The 16,684-nt window shown below is 43.9% G+C and overlaps 1 protein-coding gene across 6 annotated transcripts in view; it reads left to right on the forward strand.

Moving 5' to 3' along the window:
• REEP1 (receptor accessory protein 1) overlaps positions 1-16,684 on the forward strand; it is a 71,114-nt gene that overhangs the window by 42,427 nt on the left and 12,003 nt on the right. For 3 of the 6 annotated variants that reach the window (XM_063337302.1, XM_063337305.1, XM_063337306.1), the window contains exons 6-7: positions 6,336-6,504; positions 14,054-14,089. In XM_063337302.1, coding sequence (XP_063193372.1) covers positions 6,336-6,504; positions 14,054-14,089 — 205 coding nt within the window. Of the gene's footprint in view, positions 1-6,335; positions 6,505-14,053; positions 14,090-14,971; positions 15,056-16,684 lie in introns of all 6 variants that reach the window. The other 3 variants (XM_063337301.1, XM_063337303.1, XM_063337304.1) reach the window with 2 other exon arrangements.

The raw sequence follows: 16,684 nt of genomic DNA on the forward strand, positions 1-16,684 counted from the left end.
ACATGTCTGCTAGCGTGGAGGAGAACTGCTAACCAAAGTGACAGCAAAAAGAGAGGAGAACATTAACAGATTTAGTATTGTGCTGGAAGTGTGGTGAGTGTGACTTAGTGTTCCCTTGCCTGTCCATTAACTACTGATCCTAAGATGCAAAAGGCCAGAAGGTGCCATCCTGTATTAACGTTGATCGTATTAAAAGCTTCTCTTCTATGACTTGATGTTTTTTTGTTCCTGATTTGTGTCATTTTACCATGCTGTGTTACAGTTTCCACAGCTGCAAAGTGGAGTTTGTAGATATTAGAAGTGTTTTGAAGCCTAAATAATGTCTACAGAATTCTTTCAGATTGTCAGACTGAAGTTTATATTTAGATATATAATATTTGTTTATATTTAGATCATATTTAATGTGACTACTATATAAACTACAGATTTTCAAATTATGTGCCTAACTTTATTTACCTAGAGCCTATGTAAAGCTACCTACATATCTGGATTATTTTTAATGTAAAACCAATTTTTCCAGATTTATAAATCCATCTCTCTCTAAAAAGTTTTACTTCAAATGTGAATGCAGAGATTAATTATAGAGAGGCAAAATAATGAAGACAATTCTAGCTGTTTCTGATGGAGTGCCTTTTAGAGTGCCCGACACAGTAATGACATCATATTTTGGAAGGGATCAAGATTTTTGATCCTTCCAAGCAAATATTGGTTGCATCAGTGCTTGTGCTCTGGGCCCACAGAGGTTAATGTTTGTTTCTGGAAATGACGGTGTCTGCAACATTTAGAGGAAGGTAGCATGCAGGTTAGCTGGCTTTGAAAGCTTGGTATTTTGATACTGTTTTGTCCTACTCTTTAAGGCAAAAATAAGGAGAGAATGCACTAGATGTGGGGAAGTAGGGTATGCCTATACTACAGTTGCAATTTTGACTGAAGCAGGTAGAAATGTACCTAAACTAGTTTTAGATTAATTACTATGCCACATGGGTGGGAACTTTAACTTCCCTTAGAATCACAGGTGAGCTGCTGCAGCTTAAACATCCATGTCTTGATGGGCGATGCCCTAATACCATTGGTAGTGTTGTGAACCTAAATAAGGTTGATACCAAGTTACTGGGGGGTGATATTACTGTGTCCTTTCTAGGATTTGTCTTTTGTCCTATTCAATAGCACCAAGCCCTGCCCCAGCCTGGCCCTTTTCTGTCCCTTTAAAGAGAGAACTGACCATCTGTGGACCTAGCGAGGTTGGTGGGTCCTGGGAGAGGAAGAGGTGAAGAAAGCCTGAAGAGGTCTGCTTTCAGCTAGTGCTATACCTTCACCTACAGGGTGAACTTTTCTAGGGGTGAGAAGATCAGATGAATTTGGGAGCAGGTACACTATAGTGAACAGGGAACAGACACACACGTGCTCCCACTTGTTGCTACCAAAACCTCACCGTCTAGCAAAATCACTGAATACTGGATCAGAAATGCCATGTTCATGGGGACAGTCTGTGTCCCAGGATAAGTCTCAGCAGGATGAGGTAGAAGTTGGGTCTAGACGATCTTGTGCCCAGGGAGGGTAAGGGTTAGTCTTCCAGCACCGCTTCATGCTCGGGTCCTCCAGCAGGGGATGAAGTCCCTGACATGCTGGTCCCACACTGCCAGCACAATCATCCTGACAGGGCAGTTGGTGTTCAGTGACGGGAGAGAGAGAGGTGGTGTCATCCGTAGTCCTACAGCCCTCCCCATTTTCAACAGGTTTTATAATACCACCATGCTGTTTTGCTGTTGACACAATGAAATGTTGTTATCACAGCGACTGTCATAATATTACTGCTGTCACGGTCTGTAGGATAAAACTAGCCCAGATCTGTGTCGACATGCTGCAAGCACACCTCTCGCCTGCAGCATAGACATAACTTCAGGACCTGGATCTTCTCTCTGTGCAGACACACGGTGTGCTGAAATTTCTAGGACATCTCACGTGTCTTTAGCAGTTGGAAGAGCATCTGTATGTTCACGGCCAAGACGGTAAACAAACATCCCCAAAACAGCAGCTCTTCATCTTCCACACAATTGTTTTAACCAAACACAGCCCAAGGTGTGTGCTGTGCTAAATCTATTCTATTGTGAAATAAAGCTATTAACTTTTTTTTCCTTTTGTTAATAAATGATAAGACTTATTGTGGAATAATAAGTGTCACAGCTGGATAAAGTTGTTATTGCTAAAACATATAATGACTGCGGTGCAAACTCTCACAGTGCTGGCTTTTCAAATGTTTGTGATTTCACATACAGCAGCTGCTTATCTGATGGGGAAATTAAGGTTGGTAACAAAATTTTCCATTTCACTCTGAAACCATCCTGACTCTACTGTCATCATAATTGCTGACATGTTTTCTATTTGGGGCAACTGGGAAAAAATTGTGGGTGTTATGTTGTGCCCTAGGAGTTACTAAATCAAGTCTATCCCTACAAAGACCAAAGGTACAAAAATTTGGAAAAAAAAAAAAAAAAAGAAATGGAAGGGAAGTCATCAGCCTTTCACGCATGTTCACTGTCCTCACTCAGCCTAAGCCTTTGCTATCCCTGCCATTTCTGAGATTTGGACAAACTGTTTCATGGAATGGTAGGAACAGTAATATTTTGTTATGATCATAGAATAGAATCACAGAATGGTTTGGGCTGGAAGGGACCTCAAAGATCATCTAGTTCCAACCCCCCTGCCATGGGCAGGGACACCTCCCACTAGACCAGGCTGCTCAAAACCTCATCCAGCCTGGCCTTGAACACTTCCAGCGATGGGGCATCCGCAGCTTCCCTGGGCAACCTGTTCCAGTGCCTCCCCACCCTCCCAGTAAAGAATTTCTTCCTAATATCCAATCTAAATCTCCCTTCTTTCAGTTTGAAGCTGGTACCCCTTGTCCTATCACTCCACTCCCTGATAAAGAATCCCTCCCCATCTCTCCTGTAGGCCCCTTTTAGGTACTGGAAGGGGCTGTAAGTTCTCCGCCGGAGCCTTTTCTTCTCCAGGCTGAACAGCCCCAACTCTCTTAGTCTGTCCTCATAGCATAGGTGCTCCAGCCCTCCGACCATCTTTGTGGCCCTCCACTGGACCTGTTCCAACAGGTCCATGTCCTTCTTGTGCTGAGTGAATGATTTGTGTGATGAGCAATATTTATCTTTGCTGTTATAAACTTAGTTTAAATTAAAGCAAAAATCAAGAAAAGATAATTTTTAGATTTTTTTCCTGGAGAAAGTTCAAGTTGTTAAGCACAGCTGCTGGGATTGTGTGTTTAGGGTTGTCATGTATTATATGCTAATGTAACAGATTCACAGATGACAGGCACATGTCAGGCCCTTGTTGTTTCAAAGTTGTCTCTGGGGCCTTTGATCATTATATGCTGCTACATCACAAGTTGCAATGCAAGAATATTAACATATCCTCCTCATATTCAATGCAAAAGGGTGCGTTAGTGTCATATTCCCTGCCAGGTTGGTCTGACATGTGAATCTCGTCTCTAATCTGACTCGTGCCCACATGCATCAATTGCTCGCTGGAATGAAATGGTATTTGGGTTAGCTGGCTGGGCAGAGCGGCTGGGAGGAGGTTAAAAGCTTGAGCACTGCTGACACTTGAGCTGGTGGTGTGGGAGGAATACAGCACTCGAGTTACAACAGCTCATCAATTGCTAACTCTCTGGATGTGCTGATCCAGTCATTCTGCAACAGCAAAATATTATTTAGTGATCTGATTGCTCTCATCTTGATATCGCTAGGGATGTCTGTTGTAGTCAAACTGCAGGGTAGGATGTCTTGTGTTAGCTTTAAACCAGTTACTGAGAATAGGGTGGCAATGCAGGAATTCAGTGCAAGCTACAAAACCCACCTAGAACTGCACTGAGTTTTGAGCGGGTGAGATGGCACCCAGCTAACCAGCCATGCAAGGAAATTTCAGTATGCCAGCCCAGTGACAGTTGCATTCATAGACTGCAGAGTAGATGTACCTTAGACTGGCTTAAGACGAAAAACTTGAGATGCCTGTTAGAGTGAGAATGTGTCCCAAGAGTGGCTCAGCCACTGTCAGGAAAGTAGCCAAAATTCGGCCGTCAACTTTTGTGGCAGATTAGAGAGTGAGATGGGAGAGGTGAGGTTTTAACAAAACATCAGCTCTATGGACTCCACTGGCAAGCATATAAATAAGCAAAATAAAATATCTTGGTATACCAGCAAAAAAGCCTCATCCATTTAAAATACTTTCGGAAGTAGAACAGGCTAATGAGAAAGAGCAAAGTAAGTCTGCAGGAAGAGCATGGTGGGTGTGTGGAAAGTCCTCTGTAATAGCCTGCAGAAAAGCTAGATGCAAAATGCTGCCAAACACAAAACACAGAGAGAGATCTCAAGAAACCAAAGATTCAGTCAAATAAAGAGAAAAATCCCAGTGCAGCTTCCTGGCTAGCTCCACCAGGTGACTCTGCCCTACAAAGGACAGATCAATTTTATTTTTCTTAAATGAAGTGTATTTCTACTGATGATGCTTTGGGACAGCATTGGAGAAATTATCATTGTGTGCTGTTTGCTTCTTGCTAATGCAGAAAAATGCTGTAGTCCAGGCTGTGTAGCCTGCCTGTGGTTAAGTTGATGTGCTCTGGAGTTGAGAAGGAAGTTTGAACCCTTAAAGGATTTTTCCTGTATGAAAAGCTTTAGGCTGAAAAGTTGGAAGATTTCTGATCTAGCAATTTTCTTGAATGTAGAAAGCGCAAGCTGTCACAGTGACTGTAGTTATAAACACCTGATGCCTTGTCTATTTACAGTCCCTAAAAGTAAGGTGCCAATGAATTTATATGGGATACAGCCACTGATATTTCCATGACTCTACATGTGAAATTTCTGCAGTGATGTTGGTAAATCAGTACTGGTAGGTAAATTAACGCATTGCCTTCCCAATGTATCCATGCCAGTGCACTAGGGGACAAGGTAGCGTTGCCCAACTGCTTCAAGCAGGGAATGTGTCCAGTCTTGCTTTTGATTGTAGAAGGTCAGGATGAGTCCTTTCTCTGTGCCACGCCAGCACCAGAGCGTACTCTCCACTGGCCCTTCACCTCCACCCTGGTTTTGCGGGAAGGAGACTCAAATCTGCAGCCCAGAAGGGAGCAGTGGTGTGTTCTGCTCCAGACCCAACCTAGAGACCTCTGGCAGTGTTCAGGCTATGCTTCCACTTATGTATTGCTTTGTCAAATAAAAGTCTAAACGAAGGTGGTGTGTGAATTGCTATGGAGTGTCTTATCTGTTTCGTTAAACAGGGCAATAGTTACTGGTATTTGCCATCTTCCTGATTTCACCTCTGTCGAAGCATCCATTGAATTTTTCCTCATTTACACTAGCAGAAATGATTTTGGAATCAGGCTCTATGTATTTAATTCAGTATTTTTGTGAAGACTGTATGCTATGAAATATCTTTTAGACCCTCCACCGCTCAATAAAATCCTAAAACCTAAATGTACTTTTTATCAGTTATGCTATTTATATTCTTAATGACACTTAATATAGCCCATAGAGAAGGATAGATAGTTCTGTATTGGTTGTATTTTCTGGTATTCTTACTTTATGGCAGTGGTGTAGTATGACGGTTACAGAATTCAGAAAGAGGTATCCTCTCTCTGTATACATATAGTCAACTTTTTGATGGGATATCATTTTAATGAAAGGTGTGTTTTAATTGACCCATCCTTTACAAAGAACAGCTACATTCCTTTCACCAAGAATATGCATGTTGCCTGATTGAGAGCTAGTCTAAAAAGAAAGAAAAATGTTGTCTTAGTTTATTTCTTAAGTTGCATGAAAAAAAAAGCACTGAAATATTTCTTTGATTTAACAGTAGCTTTTTATTAAAGTGTCAAATTTTCTGTGCTCTAGAAATTCTGTGTATGACTGAGTGAATATCTTCATAGATGATTAAAAGAGAGTTATTTTGATGCAGCCTATTTAATTGTGTTTCTGAAGCCAAGCACATACATGACTCAGATCCTAGTAAAGAAAAGTACCTACTAGAAAGTTACAGCAACATCCTGCTCCTTTAGATGTGGCCAAGGCTGCTCTGAGCTCAGAGGACCGCATTGAAGAATCAGAGATGCTTGCTATCAAAAGTTTGAATGACTTTGTGCATAGAAGCAGTTACAAAGGAAGAGCAAAGAGGGAAATGACACTTTTAACAACTCATTTTTGTCCTCTCTAGGTTACTGGACCAGAAAATTTTTTCTCTTGCTACTGTCCTGGTGGATTTCAATGAGCTAGGGAGCAGAAATGCACTGTGGAATCTAACTTTTATGTGTGTTATTTGCTTGCTTGTTTAACTAGGGACAGGGGGCCCTGTCTGAGAGACTAAGGAGCTTTAGCATGCAGGATCTCTCAACGATTCGTGGAGACAGCAGCAGCACCGTTCCTCCTTCAGTCACTGTACGAACAAGTAGCAAACAGAGCCAGCCAAAAACATCCAGAAGTGCATCGGAAGGCACTGGCAGCTCAGGTAAGTGCCAGTGTTATTTTCAGTGTTGTGTTGTCTGGAATATCACACAGCTGAATGAAGTCATGCAGTTGGCAGGAATATATAGAAACAGACATTGCAGGCAGCGCATACCAGAATTCACAGGACACAGACACACTGTTGAGTCTCTTGGCATTTAAGAGAGAAAACAGTGTCATCGTTTGATGATTGCTATTCCTGGCTGGTACCAAGGGCTGGACTTGAGCATGTAAGGGAGGCAGCATCAATCCTTGCAACTTGAGTTGTAAAGTTAGGCTCTGCACTGGAGGCTGCAAGCTGTTGTGGGTTTTCAGCGAGAGCGGCTAATGGAAGTGCAAAAAACAGGGATAGGAATGCACAGTAGCAGGCAAGGGACATTATTATCAAAGCCTTTCTTTTATGTCATCTAAACATAAATGTGAGTTCTAATGGATATCTGGTTTGAATTATGCCCACTTGTGCTTCTTCTGAACTGTACGGTAGCTGTTACAACACTTGACAGTTGTAGTTTCAGAACTTTATCCCTGATAAAACCTACTGAGAAATAAAACCCATATAAAGCACTCCTAGAAGCAGAGACCAAGATCTGACAGCTGTTTATGATATGAAGGATGTCTGCATAAGCACAGTTATGGAAAACAAGTCTCTCTGAAGGGCAATGGTTTGTTTTCAAATTCTGAAAGGACGAAGGGAAGAAACAGCATGGTGGGAATAAGATCCATTCCTGAGCATTTAGATACAAAAATTTATTTCGAGCTTGGTTAAAGAAATCTTTGTGAGCCCAGATCCAAAACATTTAATTGGAGACAAGTTTTCAGATTAGATCTCAAAAACTGAGATATGGAGGGTTATCCCGATCAGGGGATTCCAGGTGGCTTCTGGGATTCCCGAACACCACCAGAGATCATGCAACTTGACTGCTGTGATGAGAAGCCACAGAAAGTTGCAGGCGTGTTGCAGTTGGTAGCTTGTGAAACCATATGCTGGCAAGTTTGAAATTTAGCAGTTTCAGCTTGTGTGTGTTGAGGTCTGTGCAAATATTCACTGTGTTTCAAACCTGTGTAGATTGCTACCCCTTTTAGTTTGCTTTTGTTTTGGAATGTATTAGAAATGTCTTGTCTCATCCTTCCTAAAGAGTATCCTTCAAGCCCTTTACAAATTCTGAGAATTATGGCTCTGTTTATTTCTTTTTAACATCATCTGTTGGATAAATTCTCTTTACAGGTAAACTGAAATAGCTAATGTTGGTGCACAGTGGTTTTATTCTGATGTTTATGTAAGGTTTTTTAAAGTGTTCACACACAGAATATGAAACTCTTACTCCAAAAAAAAAATAAATATCACATATTGTTTGGACAAATGTAACAAATAAAGCATAATTTAGTTATCTTAATTCCATGTTGCGTAGAACAGCCGTTGTAGCTTTGTTCTTAAGGTAGCAAACTCAGCTCACCTGGCCACAAACCCATCTTAACATACAAAGGTTTTGATTTTGATCTGGTTTCATATCAATAGTGTACAAGGATCTCTCAAAATGAATCTCTGAAAAATTGAATTGTTCATAAACTTTTCAAACTGACCCTAGAGTTTGTCACAAATTTTTGGATCGGAGTAATTTGAGGTTTTGTTTTTAATTCTTCTTTCAATGAAAACAACACAAATTTGCAAAAACTGCCAAGACCTTTAGCTGTTCCATCTCACTTAGTGATTTCATTGAGGTCCCTAATCTAGGAGCCTGCTTGCAGGCCCCTTCTCCATCCACAGACAATATGGAGAAGCACCTCCAGAGGGTGATTTCACTCACAGGTGGTGGCATCATGCTGCGTGGAAGACTATGACCACAGTTTTGCTCTCACTTTTAATCACATTAAGTGAAAGAAGTGGACCTGGTCTCTCCAGTCCTTGTGCTGTTTTGTGTGAGCACAATTATATATGTGGTCAGAATGTCTAGAGGGTCGAATTGATCAGTCATAACTATCTCATGTGTATGTGGAAGAGTGTGATCTATCAGCCAGACTGTATCACGTGAGGGCCATATTCGGCATAAGATGACCCTGTTCTAGGCACACCAAGCCCAGACATGGTCCCATCATTCCACCTTCCATATTTGTTTAGTTGGAGTGTTGCATATAAGCAACGGGCAGAAAGAATATGCTCCTGCCTATTAGTATGCTATATACATGTAATATATATGTATATGACTGTGTGCATGAGCAGTCACTACAGAACAGCTGACACACAGCTCTTCTTCCTGTCCCAAAGCCCTTAGATAACACAAATGTCCATGTCAGCAGTCTCCACTGTCTCACAGAAACACCAGACTTCTCTTTATATTCCTGTTTTAGAGATAATGAGATTAGTCTGAGGGAGTCAGCAAAAATACCCCGGACTATCTCTTCGACATGAGGATGACTCAGCCGAAGATCTCACCTTTCTTGTAAAACGTCTTTCTAACCAGCTGTTAGGAAGCCTGACAGCAGTAGCTTAGATACACAAAATGACTTTAAGAACATTAATAGAGAACCTGGCTGGGTCTGTAAACATTGTACGCTTGGTCTGAGTAGAAATCCTGCTTTATGAAGACCTTTAGCGAAGGCTTGAAGGAATGGGTCCTGTGTCTGCAGAAGAAGCAATGTGTGGTTGGGAGGCAAGACTGTGAGTTAGGACACAGGAATTCACACGCCACTTTATTGTAAAATACTGGTATGACCTGGAGTGAAGCTTTGTTCCTCAGTGTGTCTGTAAAACAGAACAAATTGTACTTCCCAGGTCCTGAAAGCCATATGTAGTAGAAGATGCTTGTGTATTTTGAGGTCAATACCTCAGAAGATTTCGTATGTGGCTTTCCGGTGCACCTCACTTGAGTGATTATAACATGTAAAATACCTGTGGAAAAGTCCTGTCTGTGGATTGATCCCAGTTTTGCAGGAAGGTTTCTGTTTGTAGTAACAACGCTCTATCTTGCTACTACTTCTGAGAAGTTTCTGGAGAGTTGAAATGGCCTTTTTATGTTTTCCCTTCTTTTATTCTGTCCTCTGTTTCCCAGTCCCAGCATCTGAGAAGCTGCATGTGGGCATGCTGGGATCTTGATGACTTGCTGATCTGGGTGCCACACTTACAGCCCTTCCTCTGCCATATGTTCATTCAGGTGCTACCACCCATTTCCCTACGTCCTCCATCCATACCAACCTATTACAGTTCTCTGCAAGTGCAGCTCTCAAAGCCTGAATTTACAAATGATCAGTAACTGTGGTAGGGACAGGAACCTGAAGTGTTATTTTGACTGGATGTGTTGAGGAGCACTGCTGACCATGGGGTTTGCCTGAGGAATGGGGCATTGCTAGGCTACAGCCAACCTTACAGGTGGAAAAGCCAAGGGCTGCTGTAGCGTTTGTAACCCTTTTCGCTTTGGGACTGGCATCCCCATGTCTGGGACTGTGTGTAAGCATCACTCAGTCCTACGGGGGTCACAGTCTTTGACGAAGGAGTACGTATGCAGATTGCCTATGGAAGTATCTAAAGGGGGCTTACAGGAGGATGGGGAGGGACTCTTTATCAGGGAGTGTAATGATAGGATGAGGGGTAACGGTTTCAAACTGGAGGGGAGATTTAGATTGGATATTAGGAAGAAATTCTTTACTGGGAGGGTGGGGAGGCACTGGAACAGGTTGCCCAGGGAGGCTGTGGATGCCCCATCCCTGGAAGTGTTCAAGGCCAGGCTGGATGGGGCTTTGAGCAGCCTGGTCTAGTGGGAGGTGTCCCTGCCCAGGGCAGGGGGGTTGGAACTAGATGATCTTTGAGGTCCCTTCCAGCCCAAACCATTCTGTGATTCTATGATTTCTCTTATATGGCTCTCTGGGATGTACAAAGGTTGAAGAATTAATTTTGCCTCTAGCACAGGCTCCTAATTTTCTCAGCAGGAGCGACAGCCACATCAAAGAGAGAATGGCAGCCTTATGATGATGAGATGTCAAGTGCTACCCTCAGATGATGGAACAGCCTAGCTGTGGTCGCTCAAGCTGTCCGGTAGTAAAAAGCTGTGAACTCGGGAAGAAATTCTGAGTTTTATCCAGATTAAAAATACTTTCTTGTACTATTTTTGAGGAATTATTTTTAGCTCAGACAGATTTGCTGATCCACCTTACTGGGAGCCTCCAGAATAACTGTTTTGGAAGACCTTTGGGGAGATTTGTTTTGAGATCAAGAGGCCAGGAACTGGAAGCTCCTCAAGCCAGCTTTGCTATTGAACAAATGGTGCATGGAAGCACACCCTCACTTACAACAGTGAGGCAAAGACAAGAGATGGCTCTTTAGGTTGAGGTTACAGGATTTTAGATGGGTCCCATTCCCCGAGCAACGAAAACACAGACAGATCTGGTATGGAACTCGGTGCTAGTTCCAGTCCTGTTGTGTGACTGTGTTTAAGAGCAGGTATATGTGAAAGAAAGTGATTTGGAAAGACAGGGGGATGGATAGAGGTCTGTTGTCTTCCCTCACAGATGAGACTGCTGAAACTCAAGTTTGTCGGTATGAAACTTCCCACTCCCCCTGCGAGCACCAGGGGTGGTTCAGGTTATGGTTTCACATATCTTGGGCATGTTTCCAAGCCTACTGAAACCCGCGAAAAGACTCTCTGACAGTGGTGGACTTTGCCTGTGGCCAAAAGCTGGCTGCAGGCTCAGTCTACATTAAATAATCACTCAGCTTGTTTCATTTCCATTGTTGTTGTTTTTGTGATGCGACTGGTGCTGGTTAAGTGGATTTGTGACTCTCCGAATCCCCTCTTGACACAAAGCACTGTGTGAAGAGCTTGGCATTTAGTTAGTAACAACCACATGCAGACACAGCAAAGGTTTATTTTTGCCTGCTGGAGCGTCTCACGAGGGCAAGAAATAGAATATGCAGGAGCTGCCTTTGAGACAAGGGGAATTACTCCTTCTTTTCCTCTACCTTTTGCTGCCTTTTTTTTTTTGCCTCTGCCTTTTGCCGTCTTTGCTGCCTTTCAGTGGTGTCTGCTATACAGTGAGCTGTCCTGCTCATGCAGATGGCCTTCCACAGCAGCACTGCTCCGTGTATAGTGGGCTCCAGGTGTTTTCACACCCATCGTACAGAAATACCCTTGTGCTCCTCCTCACACCCAGTCAAAAGCCACACGCAGATGACACAAAGGGGCAAAGGCTGTGTCGTGGTTTAGGCTCTCAAACCAGGAACACGCTGCTTCTGTCATGATTTGTGTGTGTCTGACGACCTTCCCCTACCATCACATTATGTGAGACGTCGATGCTGCTCCTGTGAAGCACGTGCACACCTTTGTTTGACATCCACTGAGGAAACACTATGATTGCTCTTCCTCCACATAGCAGGCCCATCACCTGTCCTCTTTACCTGATCTCTCACTTTGCTCTTAGTTCAGCATTTCTTGATTTAGTGTCCTGGTACCCTGATGATAGACAGTGATATTTTAGCTTTGATGCATATTCCAATTTGTGCTTCTTCCACAGGCAAAACTGACCCTTTCCTTTGGGAACTGTAAATGTCATGTGGCTACTCATTGTTATGGAAAACTGGAAGCTCCAGAACAACATTTCCAAATATTTTTCAAGGCAATCTGTTGTTCTGGCAAATGTCCAGTAACAATCCACATACAGACACGTCTTTATTAACAATGGGGGGCTTTTGCACTTCTTAACCTTACAATATTGCCTTAAAAGCATCCCGGACAGTGCAGATAAAACTTCTTCCCATGTGATGGCTGGTGAGTGACAGATGTGACTTGAGGAGTGGGATATTGGCCACTGTGTCACATAGCTGAATCCCATAGCTGATGTAAACACGTCTCACAGTTGCTGATGTCAGTGGAAACCTCCAGTGTGGGCTGGGTACTGGAGGCCAGCCTTGCTTTTGGGTGAGTCAATGGGACATACCTCAGCAGCAGGAGATTTGTGTTGCATCATGGGACGATCAGTGTCCAGAGCTGACACTGTCTGGGCCAGAGGATTATGGAGCCACCCTCTGTATTGCCAGACTGAGTGTCCTTTCTGCTTAAGCTTACCCCAGGCAGAGATCATTCTCAGCTGAAATGACTTCAAAGCAGAAATACAGAGTGTGCTATCTGGTACTCTCCATTCCTCTGCACAGGACAGAGTCAAGGCTGTTTCTTGGTTTTGCTCTTATGCACTGAAGGCTTTGCAGGACAGAACAAATGAGGGGGAATATCAGGGGGGAATTCAGGGTATGTCTGGATAGTTCAGTCCCCACCAACCAGAAAAACTCCAGAAAGATGTGTGAGAACAACCCATATGTATATGTTGTATGAGCTCTCAGTCATAAACAGTCATAAAACTGTGATCAGCTACCTTCTGATCTAAACCCACAGCAGATCTCTTGGGGTTGGTTGAGACTCATCGCTTTTATACAAAGGCCATAGTTTAACAGCAGTATCCAGTCAATGTGAGCCAGCACTCCTGTTGAAAGGGTATGACCCAACTACTTGCTTCTGCCCCATACCATCCTTTCCCTTGGACATGTTTAAATCTTATTTATATATGTTGACCCCAGCCAGGGAGCTGATTCAAGTTAAATGCTGTTTCTTGCTTCCAGGTTGCTCTTGACCTGGGTCAGATCCTCAAGCTCATAGACATCAGCAATGGGACAAGGATGGTGGAGGCCAGAGTGCGAGGGGCAATGGGACATCTGTTTTCAGCAGCAGCACTGGTTTATGCTGGTTTAAAATGACTATGAAACTATGGAAGAACTTTCAGTGTCTACAGTACAGGATCATTATGACCAAAGAAATCACACAGAGCTCAAACATTTTTTTTTTCATCAAAAGCTTTTTTTTTTTTTTTTCTGGAGTCATTGATGCCACAGTGGGGATTAAATTAGAAGGCTCAAACTGGAAATTATTTCTGGACTGTTTCCTGGGACACAAGCTATTCACAAGATGAAGCTGTTAAGGTCACACTTTTATGAACAGCTGTGAATCACCTGCATTTGCACTGAAGGGTGCAATGCAGTTCCCTTGGTTGCTTTCATTCTTATGGCAGTACCAACAAAATATAACTCCTGCAGGACTCCTCAGCACATTCCTCATTTAGGAAGAGAAGGGATCTGTGGATAGTTTTCCCTCAGAAGCTGCGTGAATGGCTGCACCAGTGCTTGTAGAAGTCTAAATCTACCAAAAAAAAAAAAAGCCAGGCATGTAGCAATACAAATCCCAGTATTGCACCCTGTGTTTATTATCATACAGCTTTTTGCACTGTGTTACCCATTGCTTATCCACACTCCCGGGTCCCTCTAGTCAGGAGTTATTTCTGTTTACTGATCTGAGAACAGAGCCAGGGAGCTGTACGTAATCCCGGCCTTAACACCCATTAGGCACACAGCCTGGGGTGAGGCACGTCCCTGGGTCTGTGCTCCGTGCTGGTGAATAGAAACGATCATCTCTCTATGCACATGGGGGCCATGAAGTCCACCTCAAAATGATGCCAAGTGTTTTCTGAGAGATAGCAGTTTAGCCTGACGAGTTTCTAATGCTCAGCTCCTCTTTCAGTGTGCACGTGTTGCTCGGTATGCCGACTCCTCAGAGGTGAGTGCTGGATTTCCTGCACCCCAATACCCATGCATCCCTTTTGGGCATGGCTGTGTTCCCCAGCCTGGCTTGCTCCTGCCGCTCTTACTTACTGGGTTCCCTAACACCAGAGCAACAAACCAGGGGAAGGCCAGGCTGCAAGGGAGTGTGTGAGCTGTGTGTGTGCTGATGGCAAGTATTACGGTGCTTCTCACCTTACTGACCTGTGTTACCCAAGGCTGGGGAGCGTTTCCGTGGAGAAAAACCTCAGTCCTTTCTGTTCTAGAGGATGTGCCACTGTCCTTGCCGCACCAGTTTAACTTATCAACCCCGTATCCGCCAGTGCTAGTGTAAGACCACTGGGAACGCAGCAAGAGGAAACCTCCCTCAGTCCCAGCCCTGTTTTGCTGTGTTCCCTAAGGACTGGCAAGTGTTTCTCTTTTGGTGGAGAGGACATTTGTGTTTGGGCTGAGCAGGGTAAATAACAGAACCCAGTAGCAGGCCCTGGTACGACGAAACAGGGTTGAACAGACTGTCCCTGCTTTAGTCTGTGTTAGAGCTGGTTTTGAAAAATGTCCCCCTGTCCCCAGCGTGTCTTCTGTTTACAAACTTAATAGTGTAGTGAATGGTTTAGCTGCTGGTGGTCTTTTCAATGCTGCGCCAGTCAGCTTGGTTGCTAAGAGCTGAGCTGTATGATTTCTGCGTTTTGTCCCAGTGGCAGATGAAAGGAGGGGGCGGCCTCTGATTTGGGCATGTCAGAGGATGGGGCTGCCAAGCAGCTTGTCTAGGGAGAAAGAAGAAATCCAGACTGGCAGCGTCTCATGTTGGTGGAAGCAAAATACTTTCATAACGCCTTTATTCCTCATCTCATGTGCTTTTTGTTTATTTTGCACACTGCAGTCAACCCGGAGACGGCAACAGAGGGACTGAAGGATCACAGTGCTGCCACCGTGCTGCTGGCTGTGTCACTTCCAGAGTACCAGGGTGTGTGTTCCCTCTGCCTTGCACCTGGTGTGCCATGCAGCCCTGTGCAGCATTAGTGCTTGGAGGCTGGGGATCCCAGCCTGACACATTCTCCTTGCACACTGCGTAGGTGGCAAACCAACCCTCGTATTTGGTTTGTCACCCTCCCTGTTGTCCTTTTCTGGTTCTCTGCACTAGCACGTTTGGGGTGAGCGTGCCACTGCAGGACAATGAAGCCTGTTTAAGGCAGTATCTGTTTAAGCAATCATGAAACACTTGTATTCACAGTCTAATTTATTAGCACCCTTCTAATTTTAGCCTAAACCAATTTTAAGGATTTGACTTCAAAGTGTTATTTATAAAAAGAATCACTGACTCCTTAAGTGCTTAATAGTCATGAGTTAATCTTAGGAAAGTCACTCAATGATGCTAAAGCTGTAATCAGTCCAATATGTTTACAAATTGGGCCCAAAGTCATGTTGATCTGGTTTAAATTGTGAGCCCTATCTTTCAGATTGGCTTGTTTTACTATCCCCCCCCTCCTCCCCCGACATAATCCAGTCCCTTGGACTATGTCAATAGGGATATGCTGTGGCTCTATCTCATAGAGGGTTCATTCTGTCTCCACAGGCTGCCCTTTCTCTGTCTCCAAGGCAATAGATGCATTAATGCACTCTCAGACAACAGTCTGCTGTTTAAAATGCTCCTTTGTAAGTGCAGCTTTGGGAGCTGACTACGTAATGTGAACACGTTTTCTCAGTGTCACAAAAAGCAGGGGGAAGAAAGATGCTGTTTGGTTAGATAGGACTAAGTTGTCCTAAACTATTGGGACTCATCTTTCCTTGGCACAAACTTCTGTGTAGCCAGTTTCAGTCGTTAGCAGTATGCATTTCCAAAGCGTTTATAAAATGGGCGGGTAGTCAAGCCTTACCTCAAACAGGAGTATTAAAGGCTGGTTTAGAGCCATGATACAGCCTTTTTGGCAGGAGCAGTTGCCTTAATGCTCTTGTGGGTAAAACTCTATTGTTTCTTTCACTGGCTGTTTCATAGAAACCTCTCAAGCTCTTGGGCGAGCATAGCCTGGTGGGAGCAAAAATCTTCCCATCCTGCTCCCTAGATCATATCGCAAGAGAAGCACTGCACAAGGTAAAAATTGTTTGGGCCAAAACGTGGTGGTTTCGTGAGGATATGGCTCACAAGTGCCATGGGAGTATGCATTTATGCAGAGACTGAAGGCCAGGCTGAGTGCAGCGTGAGCTCCCCCTGTACGGGACCTGATCCATCACTGTCAGCAGTGATGGGCTCCTCTGCCACTGAAGCTGTTTGCTTCACAGCAGAGCTCTTTCCTGCCCAGTTGCCTCACTCCAGCCGGCCTCCCGGTCTGCACATGATGAGGCATTGACACAATTCAGGACATTCATCCTCCTTTGCTCTGGGCAGCTTCACTAAATACAAGTGTGTTCCACTATATACACTCCAGCCTGTCTTCTTGACAGCTTCTGTGTCAGCTCACCTTGCTCTTGTTCCATGGCAGGCCTTTGCTGTCAAAAATCCTTCCAGGTCTTTACACAAGTTTCTGATTTATCTCTTCTGTGTTCACGGCCTGTGGAAAGTCAGGCTGCACCATCAAAGAACAAGGGTACATTTACG

This window comes from Chroicocephalus ridibundus, chromosome 5 (assembly GCF_963924245.1).
Source record: "Chroicocephalus ridibundus chromosome 5, bChrRid1.1, whole genome shotgun sequence".
Taxonomy (NCBI): domain Eukaryota; kingdom Metazoa; phylum Chordata; class Aves; order Charadriiformes; family Laridae; genus Chroicocephalus; species Chroicocephalus ridibundus.